Below are 22,623 nucleotides of genomic sequence, written 5' to 3' on the forward strand. Positions count from 1 at the left end.
GTTGATGGGATGACACTGCAAATATTTGCATCAGTACAGGTGAAAATGTGGCTTTTTAGTCATCTAAAGCTGGCTGCAGCTTATTTAAACTGGATAAGGATCTATACAACCACCCCTCTCTCCACTCCTGGCTATGGATACTCATCCAGCTGTACATCAGCAATTTCATACCATTGCACAACCATACGTACAGCACATCAGTTTTGCTGTGAAAGCAACGCCAAAGATCTGGCTACAAGCAGGTTTCCAGGCAGATTCAACCCACCTCAGAGCTTGCTCCAGCCCTGCTGGAACACAAATCTGCTTCCTGGGACAGACAGATTGCTATAGGAAGAAGAGACAGACGAGGTTGCCTAATCAGTTTAGATCACTTCTAACATGAAGCTCTGCTCTGAGGTTTTACCATGCTAAAGTGCAGGGATAGGAACAAGAATTGTGTGAGCTGGTGATGGAAAACCTTAATAGCAGTGCTGTCAATGGATCATGGAATTACAGCCAAAAGGAACCACATGCTATAACACCAAAATCCATATTTCAGGAAATGTTTTCAAAATGAAGTTTGCTCACACTCAGCCGCATATCCAGACTAGTACTACATCAGCCATCAGCCATACAGTTTTATCCAGCAGTAGCTCAATTAAAAAATACCCAAAGCAGAGCCCAAAACTTTGCAGGTACATTTTCTGAAACTGAGTTTTCAGGCTCACGAACATTTCAACTGTCAGTATATTTAACATGACCAATTTGAGAATTTCCTTGTAAAATAAATTACAGAAAGAGAATGCTGCCTGTTGAGGAATGCACTTAGAATTTGATTTTCTCAATTATAAAATATGATGTGCTTTTAGGATCTTATTTGCATTGCAGAATAAGTCAGACAAGCACAGATATGTTAATTAGGTCTGCAGAGAGAGCCCTTCTTATTCCAGCTAGAGGGTTAAATTATTTTCCAGGCAAATTTGCAAAACCCCCACAGAAGCACAGATAATAAACAAGGCAGATCCTGAAGCCACTGGTTTGCAGGAATACACAAAAACAGTAGAATACTTTTTAAACCCAGCTACTGTGAAAATCTGAAGTACAATTATTACATAAGCCTGATAGAATCCACCCTTTGAATATTTCTAAGATTACACCACACCTAACAACAACAAAAAAAGACATTAGGTCAATACAACAATTTGTCTCAATGCCTCTTGTATTTACACAGATCAATTTACTGAGCTTTGCAGTTAAGAATGATCACTTAGCTATTTTATCCTTGGGGCTCCTGAAAAATCACAGAATACAAGCATTTGCTGCTTGGTATTTGCTTCAGTAAATTTTATCCACTGAAAACTTACTCATAGGGCTGAACCAAAAATGTACACAACAACACCAAGAGCACAACTGCTGTTTTTCTCCTCTTGCCCCCTTCTCTGAACAGGGATCACTTCTGCAGTATTGCCATTTGGGAAGGACCATGTACTAAGGTAATACCAGTGCTGTTTATCTCACCACTCTTTTAATGGAAGTAATACTATTTTGAGTAAGAAGTGAAAATCCAGCAGAAATAGATGCGTGAGAAAGTGAGCATTCTTAAACTAACAGAGCATTCTTCCTGCATAATTCATTTCATACAGATATTTGTTTTCCAAGGTGTCCCAACTTTTCATGTGTACAAGCAGTGCAAAAGCTTGCAGGAATAAAGTCTACCATCTGCTGCCTGCTCTCCAATAAATAAACCTAGGCTCATCATAAGCTGTTTACATATCAACTTTTTCCATCTTCTCTGAAGTGTTCCTAACTTACTAAAACATGCAGTACTTCGAGAAACCAAGTTATTTATAATTAAATGACCGTTGTGAAGTCTGCACCAATCATTTTAGAACATTATGCTGCAATGAGCTAACCCACATTGTTTCCAATGCATAAGTCTGAGGAAGACATAGATTGCATCTTTACAATGCAAAAAGAGCTAGGAGTTGTGACTGAACTATTTATATTTAATATTCTTCCCTCTTTCTTATGATAAAGTCCCAATGACTGACCAACTTAGCTTAATGGCTAACAGTTTTTTTAATTTTTCCTATTAACATGCAGAAGTCCTTGATGTGCCCAATGTGTAATACATGTAGATATAGATCTGTATGCAGACTTTATATAAAGACTTCCTTTTGTTAATAAAAACTTACAACCTATACAAGATAAAAACAGGTTGCAAAATATTCCATGAAATATTCATAATAATCCTATATTTGAAATATATAGGCAGTATTATTAATGAAGTATATTGCTGTTATATTCATCCAAAACAGGAAACAGTTAATGACTTATGAATTATTTCATATAGGCAAGTTTAACCTTTAGCTTTCACAGCTGTTAAGATCCCAATGTAAATTGAATTCCACTACTATGGATTTTCTTTATGAAATTAATTTGTCAACTTGTGTTTCTTATCATGCTTGTCCAGGATGAAAGAAGAATTAAATGATTTACTTTCTTAAATGATTAAGTGAAAAGGCATTTAAGCAGAAAACAGACTTAATCACCAAGGACAGAAATATCAAGTAAATAATTTGTACACAATCAAAATGGCTTAGGTTGGAAGGGACCCAAAAGATCATCTGGTTCCAATCCCTCTGCCATAGGCAGGGTTGCCAGCTACTAGATCAGGTTGCTGTAATGGCTGTCTCAGATCACCTCCTTGCCTTGCATGCGCCTTCATTTCTTCCATGACCTTCCCAGGCACAGACATGAGGCTCACCGGCCTGTAGCTTGCTGGGTCTTCCTTTAAGGTTGTGATGTTTCCCTGTCTCCAGTCACCAAGGACTTCACCTGACAGCCATGCTTTTCAAATACGATAGAGAGAGCAACTTGGCAACCATATCAGCCAGTTCCTTTAGGAGCCTGAGATGCATGTCATCCAGCTCCACAAGACCTGTTCAGCTTTGAGACTCTTCTCTGTCATTCAGCAGTACATCCCTCTCCCCCAGCTGAAATCTAATTTAAATCTCCGGTGATAAGCCCAGCCAGCTTGCTGCCCAACCCAGAATACTCTTGCGCCTCCTGAGCAGTTGCATCCCATCCAATGTCAACATGCATAGTCTACTGAATCTATACTGTTGATCTTGTAAGGATGCTGCTAACGTGTATGGAGAAGTTGAAGAAAGAAGGCATGTTGCAGTGTATTTAAATCATGAGACTGCATAACTGGTTTAGATGCTGATATGTGAATTCATCCTGCTTTGCAATAGTTAAGAAAGAGAAAAGAGAGAGAGTAAAGATAAATGGAACCGACAACAATTCTCTGATGACACCATCGAAGAGTGTGGAAAAACTACAAAACTATAAAGCCCCTGAGAGTGAGACATATTACATTAGTGCCCACAAAAGTGGATCTGGTATAGTCCCATATCTCACAAATGCTGAGTAAAGTCAGTTTCAAAATGACCTTACACCCTAGTCCTCGTTTAGCCTTCAAATGCACAAAAATTGCCAGTGTATCTCAGATACACCATGTCAGCATTCAGTCAAGATACTGTCACGTCCATTCTTCTTAATATGAATATAATCCAGGGCTCACAATCACACATTAAGAAATAGAACATCTTTTTAAACAGTGTCAGAAGACTCAAACGAAGAACCTTCTGATTATTTCTGCCTTAACTGTTAGCAGCTGAGTTCTCTTTCTTATAAAAGAAAATACTGTATTTTATTTGGGACAGAAATGTCTTGATCGCAAAAAAACCCACGAAGTTTCAGCTTTCTAATTGAAGTACATATAAAATATTAACCCTGTTTTCCTGTTAAATGGCTGACATCCTCATCTTCCACCAAAGATAAATTATTTTTCCTTACAAGTTTGCATGCAAAGAATCTGGCCATCATGAGCAGATGGCGCAGCGTGACCGAGCATCACCAGCCCTTTCAGCAACAACCACCCGCTTCCCCAGCACACACTACTTAATACAAACACATCCCTCTTCACACTGATAAAAAATTAATCATGTTTCATATAGAAAGACAAGTTTCCTTTTTTATTATTTAGTAACTTGTGATTCTAGCTTCAGTTTCATCCTTGTGAAACAGAAATATGCACAAAATAAGGAAAACACACTGAAATGCTTTCCATCCTTTGCTGCAGAGAAATCCCCACATGCTCTGTGACAGCTTGCTGCATGCGGGGATGGCTCTCCCCAGCTTGCTCAAGATGCAGCATAAGCATTTTTGGAATCCTGCACCACTTCTGCACTCTTGGTTTGGCTATTTTTTAACTAAAGAGAAAAAGAACCTTGGCATTTACAATCTCAGTTACATACATGAAGCAAGCAGAGGTGAAAGGCAAGCAAAATATCTACCTCACATCAGGCCATTCCTAACTCCTTCCAGATGTGCCCTATTATCAAACAGCAATGCAGTTTCATCCGAACATCAAAAAGCACCAGATGAAGAGATTGCCCACTTTTAGATTTCTCTTACCCATCCAACTCCAGCATCAGAAAGCAAATAATATTTTAATGCTTATTTCAATGACGAAGGCTGGAATTCTTTTCATTTCTAAATTAAAAAACAGATTTTAGCAGGCCAAGCTGTGACAAGGGAGGTTCCTCAGAGGACTCCAGCAGCATTTTGCCTTCAGTCTTTTTATTTCTTTTTCCCAAAGCTGGCTTTTACCCACTTTCCACATAACACAGGCAGCTCATGCAGCCCATAGCTGAGAACCAGCCCGTAACAGGTGCGCTTCTACGAAGTAGGAGCCAAGCTCTGTTTTCCTCAGCACTTGAATAGCAAGCAGCTCATCTCAAACTGATATTTTCAGTTGTTGAAATAAGCTGTAAGAAATAAGGAGATAAGTATGACTGGATGAAAGAGAGCGTTTCTGATACCATTCTCACAATGTATTTTCCATTGCTACAGAAATTGAGGCAGGCAAATGATAACAACAAAATGTGTGTCAGCTTCCTCTAAGGGCTCTGGTTCCCCAGTAACACAAATTTATACCAGGATAGATAATGAGGTTCAGACTCACAGGTGCCTACTTGGCCATCAGTGTATGGACTAACCTGTATTTGTAAGTTGCACACTAAGGACTACATACATTTAAAGCCTGATGTTTCATCAAATTGAAACTACAGAGTGATGACTCAAAAATGATGGACTTCCAATTTAAGGTATTCAAGTAGTGTTTCCCAAGTGACTCCATCAAGCAAATAGCAGGAAAAGAGAAGAGCCAGTATAATGTTACCAGTCAATCATTCGAATAAGAGCTGAGAAAAACAAGGTTTCACAAATAGTAGAAATTTCTCATTTTACCACTCTGTGGCAAAGTGCAAGCGGTACCTTATCTCAGAGAGTAAATGTCTTCCTTCAGGTCAATGCCCTGGCAGGGGCAAATTTCTTCCCAAGGTGCTTTAATGGATGGAATGACACAGTGCTGAGACATAACCTGCAGTTCAAGGAATTATTTTGATAAAACCATGCTGGGAACTGACTCATCTGCTATTCTGAGAACTTGATGCTTTACAGAGAGAAGTAATTCTCATTGTACTAACCCAGCAAGTACTATGATCCTCGGACTCCTTCGCAATGGGAAGCACTCACACACCATTCAGTTTTGACCTCTCAAGATCTTACAAAATCTCTGGGTTAGAATCAAAGGTGTTGCTAATTTTCATTCTTCAAATTCATTGTGATCTGCAATATTTAACATCAAACCTAATTCCACTTAGATGACTGAGAAATTGTTTTAAATAAGTCAGTTCATGTACCATAATACTAACAAATGTGAAAATAGTAATGGTCATGTCAAATACATTCAGAGAGTTATCACAAATGTGCAAATGATTAATTAAAAAACATACATTAGGTGTTGTTCCTTCTTGTGAAATTCAAGGGCAGAAAATGCCCTATGACATTGAGAAGGATGGGAACCACACAGAAAAGGACATCTACTACTAATCTTAAGATGAAAACATTTCAACACTAGTTATTTGTATTGCAAACAGAAAAAAAAAAAACTTGGATGAATCAGCGCTGCATATTCCTCAAGACACACAGATGCAAACATGTTGTTTTGTTTTTAAGTATCTTCCCAGTATTATCATCAATCAAGTTCAACAAACCAAAGTATATCTTTCTACCTTCTGTTTCTTTTTTTTCACTGAAGTGCAACATGTATAACTTTTTATCATGCATCTCTGCACACAACAGAATGCAACACCAGAATAAGTGCTTTACTCTGTTAGATATCAGCCACACTAAAAGTGCAAGACAACATATCTGTTAATACAATACATTCTTATAATACTCTGCTGTTGACACGCAAACACCAAAACAAAACAAGGGATATCATTTTTGCAGGAAGCTACCATAACCACAGCAAACTGCAAAACAACACCTTCTTACTAATTGATACATTCTACTTGGCACCATGCTAACCAGTCAACTCACAGCATTTAAAATTCAAGATGCAAGATCTTCAGTTTTTATAAATTAATTTACTGTAAGAAATGTGATTTTATCATCAGTGAAACAGTACGAAAGCAGAACAGTAAAAAACAACATTCAGAGTTGCAATTTATTTTTCACATCCTTGAAAACTGAAGTTCTCTGTATACGTGGAAAAACCACCACAATAAGAATTATTGAAGTACCAGAGCTTCAGCTTATCTTGACTAATATTGCTATTATTGATAAGACAGAAAATACAAAAAATATCCATTAAAACACATTCTCTAGGTAGAGTCCTTTTGTTTTGCCTGAATTAGTTTACATACTGCAGTAAACTTGGAACTCTTTTGAAACAGTTCCAAAAATTGAAAATATAGACACGGATAGAAAGCACATCTCCTGTGTTACAATCAAGATCCAACAGAAGAGAACCTCTCGAAAAAACAATCTGAGTTCCTAAGACTTGTGGCTCTGTCATAAAGCAGCACTAGTTTAAAGGCAGTTCTCTCTCATAAACAAAACAGTAAAATTTCATAATATCACCTACTAAGCAAACACCAATTTAGCTGAAAATAAACAACCAAAAAAAATTTTTTTAAACAAGAAAAGGTAGTAGGTCAAGGGATTTCAGAAATATTCAAGCCTGATAGAAAGACTATGTCTCTATGAACTTAAGGAGATAGTTTTTATCTAGGTCGCAAATTATCTAGATTTAATAAATTATCCAGATTGAAAATGAGCCATACATCTTACTAATACATTTAAAAATCAAGGACAAAATAGGAAGAGAAAAAAAAGAAATTTTAAGCATAAGGTTCAGAGCCTGTTTAGCTATATTTGCTGTGGGCACAAGATCTTTTTCAGAGGCATCATGTGAAAGAGCCCGTTTCACACAATGTAGCTGCTGCATTGCTTTCACATGCACAGCCTTACATGACAATTATTTTGATCCATCTGCCTCAAACACCACCATACTTCATCTGCAGCCCTTTCTTCTCCACTTTTCCTATGCGATATTTGATTAGCAAACACCTACACTTGGAATCCTTTCTAAAATGCTGCTCTTTATTCTGTGTCCTTTACACAACAAATTCTTAAGGGGAAAAAAAAAAAAAAGAAACATAATACAAATATATGCTTTTTAAGCTGCTTACTACAAAATAATGCAAGACCTGAACAGCAAAGTCATTTTTGAAATAACATTTGCCTATGATCTGACTTATACTGTAGAACACTGAACATTAGAAATTGCAAAAATAGCTGCATAAAAAAATAAAACTCAATCTTTTCTTTCTTGTCCAGCAACAGATTGTTTTAGTAACAGCAATCTGTTAGACAAATGAAAAGAAGAAATTACCAGGCATCAGACTGTATTAAGAGTCACAAGACAGTGAGTCATAACACAGCAAGCCAAGCAAACTGACCAAGGACTATGAGAGCTTGCATTTCTTGCATTCCTACAGCTAAAAGATTCAGAGAAGCTACTCTTTGAACAGAAAGGTCTGTCTAAACTGCAGTGAGCAAATAGGAACACCTGTGCACCTGCTGAGAATCGGGGAAGAAGTTTTTACCTCCAGGGATAAAGCATCAAGAAGAAACTGTTCATCTACCCTTGTTACCAGAAAGCCTTCGCTAGTATCAGCTGGGAAAGAGTTTGCCTAGGAAGTCTGCGGAATGTCCATTACTGGAGGTTTCTAAAAAGACAAGTCAGACAAGTTTGTGAAAGGTGGTTTAGGTACAGCTGATACCTCACAGAGAAGACAGACATCAATGACTTTTTAAGATACCCTTACACGTATATTTTTCCTCCAAGGTACTGAATTTTGGCTGTTTCCAGTTTGGTAGACTCAAACTCTGCATTTTTCTCTAGTGACTGTGCAGTAGGAAACCAAAGATAATCAAAGCATACAAAAGTATTAAAATTGTTTTTAACACAGTACACTGGCTGATGGCTCTTTCTCTGTAAATGATCTTTGGTAAAGAAAAGAAAAAAACTACACTTTTTCAGTTACTTTCTTTTCCTCCCCTTCTTAATCAACAGATTCAGGTAACTCGATGCTAATACTGTTATGTTGATCAGGGCACTACTCTTCATATTTACCTCAACTTGATCACCGATAAATTTTTTCTGCATTAAAGAAGTTTGGTACGTTCCAACTAATAGTAATATAACAAATTAAAAGGTACATTCCAACTAATAGTAATATAACAAATTAAAAAAAAAAAAAAAAAAAAGGTTGAAGCAAAACAAAATCTTTGCACAGGATTTACATTTTTTTTATATTCAGTGGAAATGATTTTTTATTACCATGGTCTTCGCACTTGCATTTCACTCAACTGACAGCAAGTGCTTACTTTTCATAAATAAATCCTCCTGAGCATGGTGAATCATGGACTCCAGGACTTTGCATTATGGCATGCTGGTTGCTGCAACAGGGAGGGTGTGTATGGAAGCATTTGTGCAAGAACGAAGTGTTTCACAAAAGCAGTTTACATTTCTAATTTATTGAATTTTATTGTTGAAAAAACTTACTGTACAATGGTATACATTGTGACAAAGTCATATTTCTCAATTACTTTTCAATTTCTGAATTATTTTAACAAATCAAATCACAAATTCATCCAAGTTAAAGAACTAGATTTAGCTTGTCTTTGCAGTCTCCAATTCTTCCCCCTTCAAGTCTTGCTTAAATTATAGTCACAGTTTCAGCAAATATTATGAGGAATCATTTCCTCAGTGAACTATATTATGCAACAAGAACTCAGAAACAGATTCATACTTTTGAAATACTTTACAAATAAATATCTTCTTCTGTTTGGTTCCACAGGAGTTCCTCTTAACTCTAAAGCTTTTTATGTGAAGCAGATAACATTCTTTCCAATTAGCAAAGATACCAGCTGCTCTCACATAGCTTATTTACTAATTAAAAGTTATCAGATTTATAAAATATAAAAACTAAGCATCTACAAAAGATGTGGCTACTTTACACTGCCTGAAATGTTTCGGTGTTTCTCTCATTCTAGTGAGCTCCATGTGCAAAGAAAATCTTTCTAATGTGTTCTCATTTAAAAGAAACCATCAACAAACACTTTAATGAGATGAAATAGATTTATGAATAGCGTTTTCAAAGAAAATAGGTGTTAAACTAATAAAAGGCATATATCTACCAAAGTCATCTTAAAGGAATTCAACAATAAAAATTAATTCATGCAATAAATAGCATTTAATGCACACAAAAATGCCAACTAAATCATGAATCACTTTCATTACCTGACAAGAACGAAACTGATTGACCAGCAGTGTGCATCTCTGTGGGTCTTTTCTTCCATCTAAACTGTCCAGTTCAGCTGCTACTTGATTTAGTTCCTCATCGGCATAGTAGAACTGAGCAAGGAGCTGCGGGTCTGTTCTCTGTGTAGAAGAGATGCATAGAATGTTGCGTTACAGAACATTACGTTACTTCTGCACAATTAAAAACATACTCCAGTGAATCATATTGATTGGAATTTATTTTTTAAGTCATTTAAGCCAGATTAGTAGAGCATCAGCACAAAAAGAATGACACTGAGACATTTACATACACTTACAAAATCTTCCTACCTTGAAGAAAAAAACCTCTCTTCCAACAAAGCGGGTATTATTAAATTACTGTTATCCCCAAAACCATCCTGGCATTCTCACTCATGGTGGCATAATTGCCTAGTGGACAAACAACTGAATCACAAGCTTTGTTTGTTAAATAAAAGCTTGCTTCAAGTTTGGCAAAACAAGAGAACAACCACCACCTGCTGCCAACACAAAGCCATGCGAGGGGCCTTCAGGAGAAGCTTCTACATCTGCTGGTTGGACTCGTGACCACTGCAGTGACTCCTGAAATCCAACCATCAGCAGAGATTTATGGACACCGGTGAGATCTGCCTGAGCATTCTCTTTTCTAGGCTAAGTTGTCCAGCTCTCTCAGGCTCTCCTCAGCAACAGAAATGGTGAGAGCACAGAAAGTAACGTGAAATATCACGTATTCACAAAATACAACTGTGGCAGAAAAAACCCTTTGGGCTTTTGCATTACACAAGCATTAAACCTACAGAGCTGTACAGTCACACAGTTAACTACTGTGAGACCTGGTCTCATTAGTGATGCTACAGACCGCCTCGCCAGTGCATGCTGCATGGTTTCTCAACTAGCAATTTAATAGCACAACAACAACAGCCTTCCCTGAAAGCAAACACACCAGCTCCTGTTCCTACATGTCCTACTTATGCATGAATATAATGATTTTAGGCTATCTTTCAGCTTTCTACATTGGTAGTTCACACCATTTGAACTGGGAGGCAAGTCAGAAATACTTTTTAAGTTGATGAAACATAGTAATGAAAGTAAATGTAATGAAAACTATGATTTTTTTTTTTTTATGCAGGAAACCAGTTGCTTACTACAAAATAAATGACAGAAAGCCTTGGCAATCTTTAGATTTTTCCTCTGCATTCTTTCAATGTTGTCTTTTATTAAGCAGCTACAGTATACTGAGCATAAACTGTGAGACATTTAAATTTCAGTTTCATTAAAGCCTTGATAGAAAAACACTCAGGGAGAGAGATAAAGCTTGTAGTACACGGGGAATAAACAAAATCTAGAATTAAGGACACTATGGAGAGACCCTACAACTGAATTACTTAATTTTGTTGAGTTTAGCACAAAATTCTCACAGCTCCCTTAACCAATTATTTTTATTATATCTGGTGTTAACATTTTCCTTTAGTATTTACTGACATCAAGAAAACTTTCTAGATAAAATCGTTAACCGAAGACACAGGAATTCATGCATGGAAGTGTGGCAAAACACAACTTATTTATATGCATCTAAATTGCACTGCAGAAGCAAAATAAGGCAATTTGTTGAGTGGTTCCAAGCTAAAAAAGCAAATGTAAGACCAAGGCAGTTAGCTCCCATGTGGCTGATATTTTAAATTGGAGAAACAAAAGTTTTAATTGAGTTCTCTCGCCTGTGTTATGCTTGTTGTGGATTAGTATCGTGATCTTTGATTAATTGTGTCAATCATGTGGGACCTGGCAAGACAAACCTGCATGGGATTTTAAATCTCCTGGCAGGGAGGCATTTAAAGTCGATGCCCACAACTTTCTAAATTCAATTTGTTCCAACCAGTATGAGAGAAGAGGTAGCACCATACTCTGTGCCAATTTTTGCTTTCAGTTTGTGCAAAACGTGGTTCAGATGATTCTATCAGAATAGATTACTACTCACTGGCAGAGTAACAGTATTTCTCATCTTCAACTGTTCAAGTTAATAGAAAAATTACATTTAAGTGCACCTAACAAAGAACCTATCGCTTAATATTCTATTTGTTTCCAGAATTAACCACATTTACAATCAAATTTGTTCATCTAGATTTTTGTTGTGACTCGCTGGATTCATCCCCTAGGTATTGGATCTTGCCTTTTTCCACTAGAGCATCATGTGTTGCAGCTACTTCTGTTATTTTCGTATCCACAGACTGCAGGAACCCTTGTTGCCACATTGCCCTTGTACAACCCGTACAGATCTTTGTTCCTGTTCTGTTGGGGTGGAAACAGATAAAAAACATAGCCAAACACCACCCTGAGCCTGAGCTCTTCACATAGGAGTCTCCTCCACTGTACAAGAACATCTTGTATTCCCTCTGATGTTTTTCTGCATTTCACAAGTCATATTCTAAAAGATTCAGCCCACCAAGTGATGCAGGTTATCCTCATGTATCCTCATAATTGCCAGCATGTGACATACCAATGCAGGACTGCATTCACCACAGATTCAAAAATCAGTTTTTTTGTGCATTGGTAATTATTTATTATCCTCATTTATAAGATATACATCAGGTATTGCTCCAGTCAATACAAAGATAGGAATTGGATATCATCAGTTACAGTAATAGTTCATTATTCCTTTTATTAGGAAAGATCACTCACAGAATTTTTTTGATGTGTGCATTCTCACTCAACAGCACACACACATTTCTTATTAGGCATTACTCTTCATTCTCAGCTCATTGGGTCAGAGATTTAATGCAGAAGGCTTCCTGCCATTGACAAGTTCAGTACTGAACAGCCCACGTGAGAAGCTGTATTAACTACCAAACTGGTTACATACAGATTTTACCAGCAAATTCCCACCTAGATTAAGGCAGTTCTGTTTACTGCACAATAAATTCTGATTTCATTTTTAAAAGGATTTACATCGACTATAAGAGAGCGGTAAAAGGAAAACACCTTAGGTTTAAGTAAGCTGTCAGATACAGGTTATTAGATAAGTAACAGGTCTGTAAGATTACACGATATCAGTTGAAAAGATGCTATTCTCATATCTCGTAAACAAGCTGGCCTTTATCAAAAACAGAAGTTGTCAACTTAAAAAAAAACAAAAAGTGTAAGCAGACTGGAAAAAGAAGAGATTCTAGCTCACACATCCTAACACAGGACAGAAGCTAGCAGCCAGACAGAAAACAGATACTATAAAGAGAAGACAAGGTGCTAAGAGTAATCTCAAACCAGTCAGTAATTCCAGAATTGTTTTCAAAATCAAGTTTCCAGAAATAAGGATTTTTCTAGTACAGAATTTCCTTGTTTTGAAAGAAGATTTGAAGCATCTTCTGTATGATTTTCATGTCACCTTTTGAGCATACTGCTTTTTTTTTTTCCAACTAGCTCACATAAAATATGCATGGTCTTATAAATATAACAGACAGCAGACCATAAGTTGAACACCAAGGAACATTTTCCCCAGATTTCTATGGTCCTTCATAGAGGATTTTAAGTTCCTCTATACAAATGAAGTCTCCACAACCACCATCAAAATAGAGAGGGAAGATGTCATCAACACCAATAAGCCAAAGAATAGACTGAAACAAAACGAACCAGAGAGATTAACAAAATCCAAGCTAGTGATACTGTTATTTCCTGATTCTCCAGAAAATAACATTCATCATGTTTGAATTGCTGATATAAAGGTTTCAGAACAACAGATAAAGCCCAACCCTGCTTAAATAAAATTCACAGACTTGATATGAAAAGCTCCTTGGTTGTCCTTTTGAAGTTCTTCAGTATCTTAAATATTCACAGCTCTCCTACATGCTCAAGCTCTGATCTGACCCTAATCGAATGAAACTACAAGGAAATTTTTTTTTTTAATTTAATTATTTTTACCTTCTTCTGATGGTTAATCTAGATAGCTTTTTTGACAAGGGAACCCATAAGCCTACACCCACTGGGGAAACTTTTCAAATAGCATTTGTTAGTGGTAAAAGCTACATTTTACATACAGTTTATCACACATTAAAAAGCAACTCCATCCACAAACATCTACTGTAGGAGGCAATGCAACAATCTACAGGATTATATTGGGTAAAAACAGTCAGTCCCCATAAGATAATTTTAATTGCGATAGATGCCAGGTATGTTGCCCTTCCATAGCCAGGATCAGTTAAACATCAACTCTAGTCTGCCACAGCTGATGGGATTTTACTAGCTGACATGAGAAGTTGTAAGATATGGTGTTTGCATCAGCACAACTGTTATAGCTATATGGCCTCCACTGCTCCCCATTCAGGAATGGGATGGGTAGTATAAATGTCTGTTACTGAAGGCCAGGTTGTCAGCCTAAATCTGTTGCCTACTGTGTTTTGGGGCAAAGGAAACAAGTGGATTGTCACGAAACAAGGCAAACAGGATCAACCTCGAATTTTCCATTCTCTGGAACAAATATAGCAGTTACTGGACTTTGCCAAATAGGAACAATTACTGCATGGCACAGAAATCAGAACAAAGTCCCCACAAGTGAAAGTACATTGGCTTTGAGATGGGAATTTGAAAATGCTATGAGTAAAAACATCAGCCCTGTTCTCCAGCACACCGGTAATATTCTGTAACATTTTAGAAAACAACTCACTATACACCATATGCTTTGTGTATCACAAGGCAGATCTAGGTGCTAAGAATTTAAGTATGGCCAGTTCTACATCTCAGAGGTGACGCTATGTTTTCAAAGCCTAAAACAGATGTTGCACATTACTAGTTTTAAACTCATTAAACTTATTTAAGACTTACGTTAAAAAAAAAAAAAAACTAAAAAAAAAACCCACAAAACTTGAGGGTTGGTTTCTTTCTTTTTCTGAAGTAAAAGGATTTAGGCTCAAACTCCCAAATGTATCCATTGTAAGTGCAAAAAATAATGGAATCCTTAGAGTTGGAAGGGACTTTTAAAGGCCATCTAGTCCAACTCCCCTGCAGTGAGCAGGGACATGCACAGCTACATCAGGTTGCCCAGGGCCTGGGCCAGCCTGGCCTTGAAAGTCTCCAGGGACGGGGCATCAAGCAGATCTCTGGGCAACCTGTGCCAGTGCCTCACCACCCCCACTGTAAAAGACTTTTTCCTTTCATCCAACCTAAATCTCCCCTCTTCAAGCTTGAAGCCACTTCCCCTTGTTTTGCTGCCAGACGCTGCTAAAGAGACTGCCTCCTTCTTCCCTGTAGCTCCCCTTTAGATACTGAAAGGCTGCTGTCAGGTCACCTCACAGCCTTCTGTTCTCCCAGGCTGAACAGCCCCAGCTGTCTCAGTCTGTCCTCATAGGAGAGGTGTTCCACCCCTTGGATCATTTCTGTGGCCCTGCTGTGGATGTGCTCCAACGGCTCCATGTCTCTCCTGTACTGAGGACTCCATGTCTGGGCACAACACTCCAGGTGAGGCCTCACCAGTGCAGAGCAGAGGGGCAGGATCACCTCCCTTGCCCTGCTAGCCATGCAGCACAGGGTATGGTTGGCTTTCTTGGATGCAAAGGCGCATTGCTAGCTCATGTCCAGCTTGCCATCTACCAGTATCTCCAGGTCTTTTTCAGCAAGGTTACAGTCAATTCTTTCACCCACTTTCACTCAGCTTGTACTGGCAATGAGGGTTGCCTCCACCCAGGTACGAGGCCTTACGTTTGGATTTGTTGAACCTCTGCCCACTGCTCAAGCCTATCTAGGTCCCTCTGGATGACAACCTGTCCCTCTGGTGTGTTGACCGCACCCCACAGCTCGATGTCATCAGCAAACTTGCTGAGGGTGCACTCAACCCCACTGTCAATGTCAGTGATGACGACATTAAAGACTATCAGCCCCAGCACCGACCCTTGGGGGGCACTAGGGGGACTCATCACTGATCTCCATCCAGACACTGAGCCATAAATGGACCTTGAGTGACCAACACTTATTCAATTGAAGCACAACTACACAGGTCACTGATGCACTAGCAAGCTTGATTGACAGATGACTTATTCCAAAGATTTAAGGCATTTCTTCAAAAGGGCATTGCCATTACATCGTTACATAGCTTCATTGTCACCTCCTCTACAAGGAAGCGTACACACATTCTCTCCTCAGACAGATCCTTTGAAATTTTTTCATGCTTTATAAGTAGTAATAAATATGAACAAGAAAGAATCACTCTCTAAAAGATGGATGAGTCAATATCTGACATCTGATACTTCATTTCAAATATTACAATTTTTATTAGCAACAATATATATGCACATTAAAGGAAAAAGGGTCTCAGCAACTCAAAACATGCAAGTTTCTTGTTAATGTTGTTTTATTTATCAAATCTACCAGCTTTACATCAAGAGCTATCTGTTAAAAAAGGGGAAATTATTCCCCCATGGTTTGTTATGTAGAATGTATGAAGCCTTAAAAATAATAGAAATGCATTTTTAAATGAATTTTCTTGGCTTTCTGATGTTGCACATGCATAAGAAAAAGTCCAAGATGAGCCCAACAATTACCAAATGGATGTAAGAATTCATTAAAAAAAAAAAAAAAGCACTGTGGGAAAAGCTACAGTCTGGTTAAAGCCTTACCAGCTGCTCTGTGTTTATCTATAGAATATCATTAGACAAGCTAGAAAGACAGGTAAACAGGTTGTTAGCACAAAAGAAAAAATGCTAGCAAAAAAGTCAGTAAGATAAAATAACAAATTATTGGAAAACAAAAAATCAGGTGAGTTTTTCCAATACTAGCAACACTCTTCAAAAATCACATTTAAATGCTATGTCTCCACTACAGAATGGTAATACGAGAGCAATATCAGCCAAAAAAAATAGTCAGATAGGTTTCACTGAACTAGAACAGCAAATATTTGAGACTGCCACAGTCAGATTTCACTCATGATGGATTAAGTCACTGTACACAGCTTCTATTTTTGTGTGCTCATAATACTAATCTAGAGAAGCATGTGCTCAAATTCATATTTTCTTGGGGAAGCACATAAGCATATGCTTAACATGTGTTACTTAAGCTTTTGGACATGCACTCTGCTGAACAGGAGTGGACCGCAGCTGAACCACAGCCTCTATATCTAGGAAACAAACATAACCTGAGGAAGAAGAAATGGTTTTGCTGTGGGGATATGAAGACGTCAGGCAGTGATGGAACAGCCATGGAAAGCATGGTAAGTTCCAGGGCTGCTTCCTCCCTGAGCCCACTTGCCAGGGATTTCTATTTCCAGGTTGTCTCCTGCTAAAAACAAAGACAACTATGAGGAGCCTTAGGGAGAGCAAGAAGTCATTTCCGTCTTTATTCTGACCTGTGAGCTTTCTCATCCTATTTCCTCTGCTTGGGCTATTGAGGAGCAATAAAGCAGCCAGGTGGGAAGCTACGCCAGCCATGGTGCACCCACCAACTCTACAGTCCTTCCTGCTGTCACAGCCCACCTCCTTCAGTTTACCTTAGGATAATCATCATTCTTTCTCATCTACTGCAAGAACATCAAGCTTAAAAGGACAACCAAGCATTTAGAAAGAACAAATTCAGCATTTTGAGAAAAGCACCAAAACAGGCAGACCATTCTTTAAATGCTTTTATGCAGCTTGCTTCAGATTTCTCTGTCTGTATTTGCAGTTACAGGTTACACTAAGCACCCTTTCAAACAAAATTGATTCTGCCACATTTTTAGTCATCTGCTACCTATCACAAGGAAAATCACACATTTAGTTTCCTGGGCTTCCGGAGCTACAGGACCCTCCTTAACATAAGGATGGCATTTGAAAGTGGCATTCAACTATTTTTCCCCTGATAATATGAAACCCTCCACCTTGCTAAGTTCCATTTACACATGCAATAAATGACTTAATATTCCACTACGGTTGTTAAGATATTTTACGAATCTTTTCGAGTATTTATAAAAATTCCCAAACACTGAGATGAACCATGACCCCACTCTTGCAGGTCTTCAATGTCTAAATCTTCCTATTATTTTCTACAAGCTTTTTTCTCTCCTAAAAATCAAATTTCTATTATTAAACAAACAAAAAATAAACAAGTGCACGTTTTAAGAATTGTTTTGCAGTCTGTCTGAAAAGCTCCATCTTGCTCTACGTTGCTATATCAGGATATTTTTTTCCTCCCAGGTCTGCAAGTTCTGCAGTCCCAGTGCTTTGCTCATGCTCAGCAGCCCTGGTTGCACGCCAGCTTTGCCTCACTCTTCAGTACCAACCTAGTTTGAACAACCTGCCACATACAGTATTTTACTTTTGAATCAAGAAATGTCTTAGTTAATCAGGGCATAGACAAATTACCAGCAAGAGGGAAACCTGACCCAGCAGCAAGCTCAAGCACGCTGATCGTAAGAGTCCCTCTTGAGTATGAGCAGGCATAGAACATTCCTTAGGTTTCTTTATATTGCAAGTGCATCCTTATTTTTCTTTGCCTCAGCAGATTTGCTCATGATTAATCTGAGGTGTTCTGTACTATATTTCAATAAAAGAACAATCATCTGCTTAAAGTTGCTCATTCATAAACTTGTTTGTCTGGTAGGAGGCTCTCAGTAAGCCCAGGTTGAACACCTTGCCAGATGAGCAGAATTTAACTACCTTGGCATCATATCACTACCTCAATCAATCACTGCAACAAAAAGATTTCATCAGAACTTTATTCTTAAATGCACCTGTTCTAGCCCAGCAATGAAAGCAACCAGGCACTCATCACAAAACCCTCTCCCAGCTGCTGCCTTCTATCTGACAATAACTTCAAATGAATGTCTGCCTAAGTAAAACTTTTGATCTTATTTCCACTATTTCAGCTAAAGAACACAGACAAGTAGCTCTGAATGCCATCATCTGTCATACTGGGTTTGTTTTTGAGATAATAGCAAGCTTCAGTTGGTGTTTGTCCATGCTCAGTACGCAGGCATACAAAAAGCATATATTTGCTGGCAAGTAGTATGCTAAGTGGATGATGCTGCATGGCAGTGTGATCACCCATGTCCCTGCTCAACCACTGCAGAACTGAGTGGTTTTGCTCCAATAAGGCTTTCTCTGGTTCACTCAGACCACGTCCTCATGGTCTGCCTTTGGCACACAGAAATCTCTCCTGGGAAAGAAGTGGATTTTTGTACAGCTATTCTTGTCTTATGTTTTCCACGCTAGCTCAGGCGCACAGTTTTTGTTTGACCATTTCACCTCATCAGCATGCAGATGCTGGGTAAACTGCATCAGGCTTAGCTGTACTCCCAGCCCATCCCCCAACTTTAGCAGGTTCCTTTTAAGGCAGGACACAGAACACACAAGAACTAAGCAACAGTACAACATGAACGCTTTCCTGATATATGTTTTCCTGGTCAATTTTAAATTCACTATTGAAAAGAAAATAGAATGATAGGAGTGTTTGAGTTGGAAGGGACTTTTAAAGGTCATCCAGTCCAACTCACCTGCAATGAACAGGAACACCTATAGCTCCGTCAGGTTACACAGAACCTGAAATAAAGAGAAACAGAAGACTTAAAGAGAAAAATCTCTAGCTGTCATATATGCTAGGATTTCAAAACCATATATCGCCTCTTCAGGCAAGATCAATTTTGAGACCTGTCTGCTTCCTGTTTAGGCAAATACAACAATCCAGCACAATTGTAGCTCTACCTATTTAACTAAGAGATAATTGATTTTCCTCATTCCAGAAAACAATTGTCAGAAAAGATGTAATGCATACCGCCTACACTCTCTATTGATCAGCAGTATCATCTTCACATCACAGCTACATGCTTTCAATGTTTCCCTTCAGCAGCATTTTTCAAATTTTGGGCTGCCAAGTATTTTCTTCAGTATGCTATATGACAGAAGAGCCAGAGGCATTAATTGCAGAACTGCTTCTGAAAGCAAGGAAATGCATTACCAGTAGTGCTTATTTTAACGTTTACAGTGCTCTGGCAAGAATACGATTCAGACTAGTTTTAGTTTGCTATATTTGATAATGGCATCAAGAAAAAGAACAACAACCCACTACACTGGAGACACCAATAAAAAAGAAAAGTGATCTTTGAAAAGAGTAGCATGATTAGTTAACGCAAAAAACTCAACTCCCACAAGAATAACAACTTCCATTTCCAAAGTAGACACCTGCTGGTGGTCTTTACAGAAGATAGCAGTAACCTTCAGCTTCCAAAGCTGAGCTTTCTTCTCTGCCACCCCAGGCAGACTCCTAAAATGAACCCTTTCCAAGCACAGTACCAAAACTGGAGGCTGAACTGTTATTTTTCTCCCACATAATGGGACGAAGAATTTCTGTGCTTCCACAGCCTCGGGGAAGAACACCTACTGGAATATCTGCAGCTTACATTTCAACAGCACTACAGGTCAAAAAAGTTAAACTGTTTTACTAGAGAGATTGCATTTGATATAAAGCTCCACATGTGCAGTCTCAGATCAAAGTTAAGCATTGCTTTTCAATTGAAATAACGGAACATTTTTCTCTGAATAAAACAATCAGCATACAGTCAACAAAGGGTCAAAAAGTTTTGACATTTCTGAAGTCAGTTATTAACTATTCTCAGTAACTTCATAACCACCCTGCAAATAGATGATATTAGGTGAATTCATTCAATATGCACTTGTTCTGCATACAGTCATGCAATCGCATTATTTGGTCAGAACAAGAAATATTGTTCCAGAACAAACAAAAATAAGTTATTTCCCAGTCTTCCATTTTTTCCAGCTTAAGACTTTGTGTTACAAATGCAGAAGCAGAGGCCACAATGTGGATGTAATTTCCACTGTGATCTTCACTTGAACCAGATAGCAGTTCACCCTTATTCCTACAGACACTCAGATGTTCTAACAAAGAGGTCAGAGAAAGGAACTGCAGAGAGACCAGCCACATTAGTCAGGAACATGGTGGTTCTGTCTGAAGGTGAGATACATCTGCTGGAACCTGTCAAAGTTAACACGGCCATCCTTGCTGTCTCAAAGAACACTCAAACAAGCTGCCTGCTTCGGCATTAAGCTCCAGCTTCCTCAGCCCTTTCACTTCTGCTCCTCCCAGCTGTGGCTGATAGTGACAGACATGAAGCCCAGGGGTGATCTTCTGCAGCCAGCAGATTCAAAGTAGGGAAGAGTGCAGAATGTAATTGTATTTAGAACTTCAGAGACTACCAGTGACTTTCAAACAAAATCTCAGTGCATTATTAGACACAAGAGAAATGCTTTTTATAGATACGACCAAACATGAGGAGAGAAGTACTTAAAGGATACCCATATCATGCACTCATATAGATAACTGCAAACACTCATCAATTAAACAAAAAGTCTTACAGTAAAACACTTTATTACTCTTCCAAGAAGTTAGCTTACCTAATTAGGCAACAGTTTCCTGATACATATATTTACAATATTTCACAGTTCTAAATCCACATGACTATTCCCTTTCAAATCGAAGAGAAATTCCTTGTTCTCCATCAAAGAAGAAGCTGTGGGGGCTGACAGATTTTTTAAACTACTGATATACATGTCAATACAGCAGAACGTGGGGGGGAGGGGGGAGGTTGGTTCTTGTCAATTGTTTTCCTTGATATAATTTCTTACATTCAGTTATCAATCATATGTATTGGAAATCATTACAGTTAGATTAAAACAGAATATATGCAATTAAAGTCTCTGCTGAGAAAGACACCAGCTTCAAAGAATGATGTTATCATAACCCAAAATTGCACTGAGATCACAAGTACTATTCAAAATCATGACTAACGCATAATTACAGCATGTGTGCAGAAAATTTTTATTCATTTACTTTTTTGTTTATTTATTCGAGAGGAAAAGAAAGTCCAGAATTAATCAACTGGAGATGACAGACAGAAGAATATAGCCTGGAATTTATCATGACTGGGTATACACATCGTTTGGAGGGATATCAAAGATGATTTGTAGTCAGCAAAACACAATTATGGTTTTGAAATGGACCGAAAACAGCAGTGTAAATCAAGCAGGCATTATACTTCTGCCCTCCAAGCAGCTACTGCTCAGTGACTGGCAGCAGCACCTGCAACAGCACTGGGCAGCTCCCCACGAGTCCTACACAAAGGAACAGGAATTCACTACTGGAAGGGGAAAAAAATTACCAATGAGATTGTAAAAATACTGACTGATTACAACACGGCGACACATTTCTGGGATATATGTTTATACACTTATTCCATATATAGAAAAATGGTATCATGTAAAGCAAAATAATCTGTTCGAAAAAAATGTATGGCAAAAGAAGTGACTTCTAGAGGGTATATGAATATGAATTGTTTCAGAAAGATTGGTTTGAGATGGACACTCTGGAATTAAATTTAAAAAAATAATTTCAGAAACCACAGAAAATATAGTTCAGCTCATCATAGGATGCTCGGGTGCTACAGCAAGGAAAGCAGTAAGAACTGAAGTACAGGGTACAAAAGCACAAACACACAATCGGGTGTAGACAGAAACTAACAATGATATTGGCATGGAGAACAGTGCAAACACAGGAGATAAAAACAGAAATGAAAAGATGGATTTATAAGCTCAACATAAACCTCACCTCTTCAAATGTTCAAATCCCATACCAAACTACCCCCTCTTGCCCACTTGTAACTTCTGAGGACCAAGCAGACCATCAGACAATCAGCTGTTAAAGCCAGCTTCTAAACCTGTGTTTAACTCAACCATTATAGAAAATCCTTGAGTAAATGAGGCAACTTTAATTACAAGAGTTACACTAAGAGCTCTTCTATGTATGCTACTGTCTTTGCAAAAGACAATTTCAAGAAAGCTATGCAATTTATTTTATTCCACAGAGGAGGAAGTACAGGTACCTGTGAAGGTACCTGTGAAGCGAGACCCACCAAATTACCAGAATCACAGAATCATAGAATC

General features: G+C 38.2%; 1 protein-coding gene across 6 annotated transcripts in view; it reads right to left on the bottom strand.

The window, feature by feature from the left end:
• Positions 1-22,623, bottom strand: part of ZFYVE28 (zinc finger FYVE-type containing 28) — a 145,628-nt gene that overhangs the window by 64,883 nt on the left and 58,122 nt on the right. For all 6 annotated transcript variants that reach the window (XM_052682004.1, XM_052682002.1, XM_052682003.1 and 3 more), the window contains exon 2: positions 9,704-9,844. In XM_052682004.1, the coding sequence (XP_052537964.1) occupies positions 9,704-9,844 (141 nt within the window). The remainder of the gene's footprint in view (positions 1-9,703; positions 9,845-22,623) is intronic.

The sequence above is a fragment of the Tympanuchus pallidicinctus genome, unplaced genomic scaffold (genome assembly GCF_026119805.1).
Source record: "Tympanuchus pallidicinctus isolate F22 unplaced genomic scaffold, pur_lepc_1.0 scaffold2, whole genome shotgun sequence".
Taxonomy (NCBI): Eukaryota; Metazoa; Chordata; class Aves; order Galliformes; family Phasianidae; genus Tympanuchus; species Tympanuchus pallidicinctus.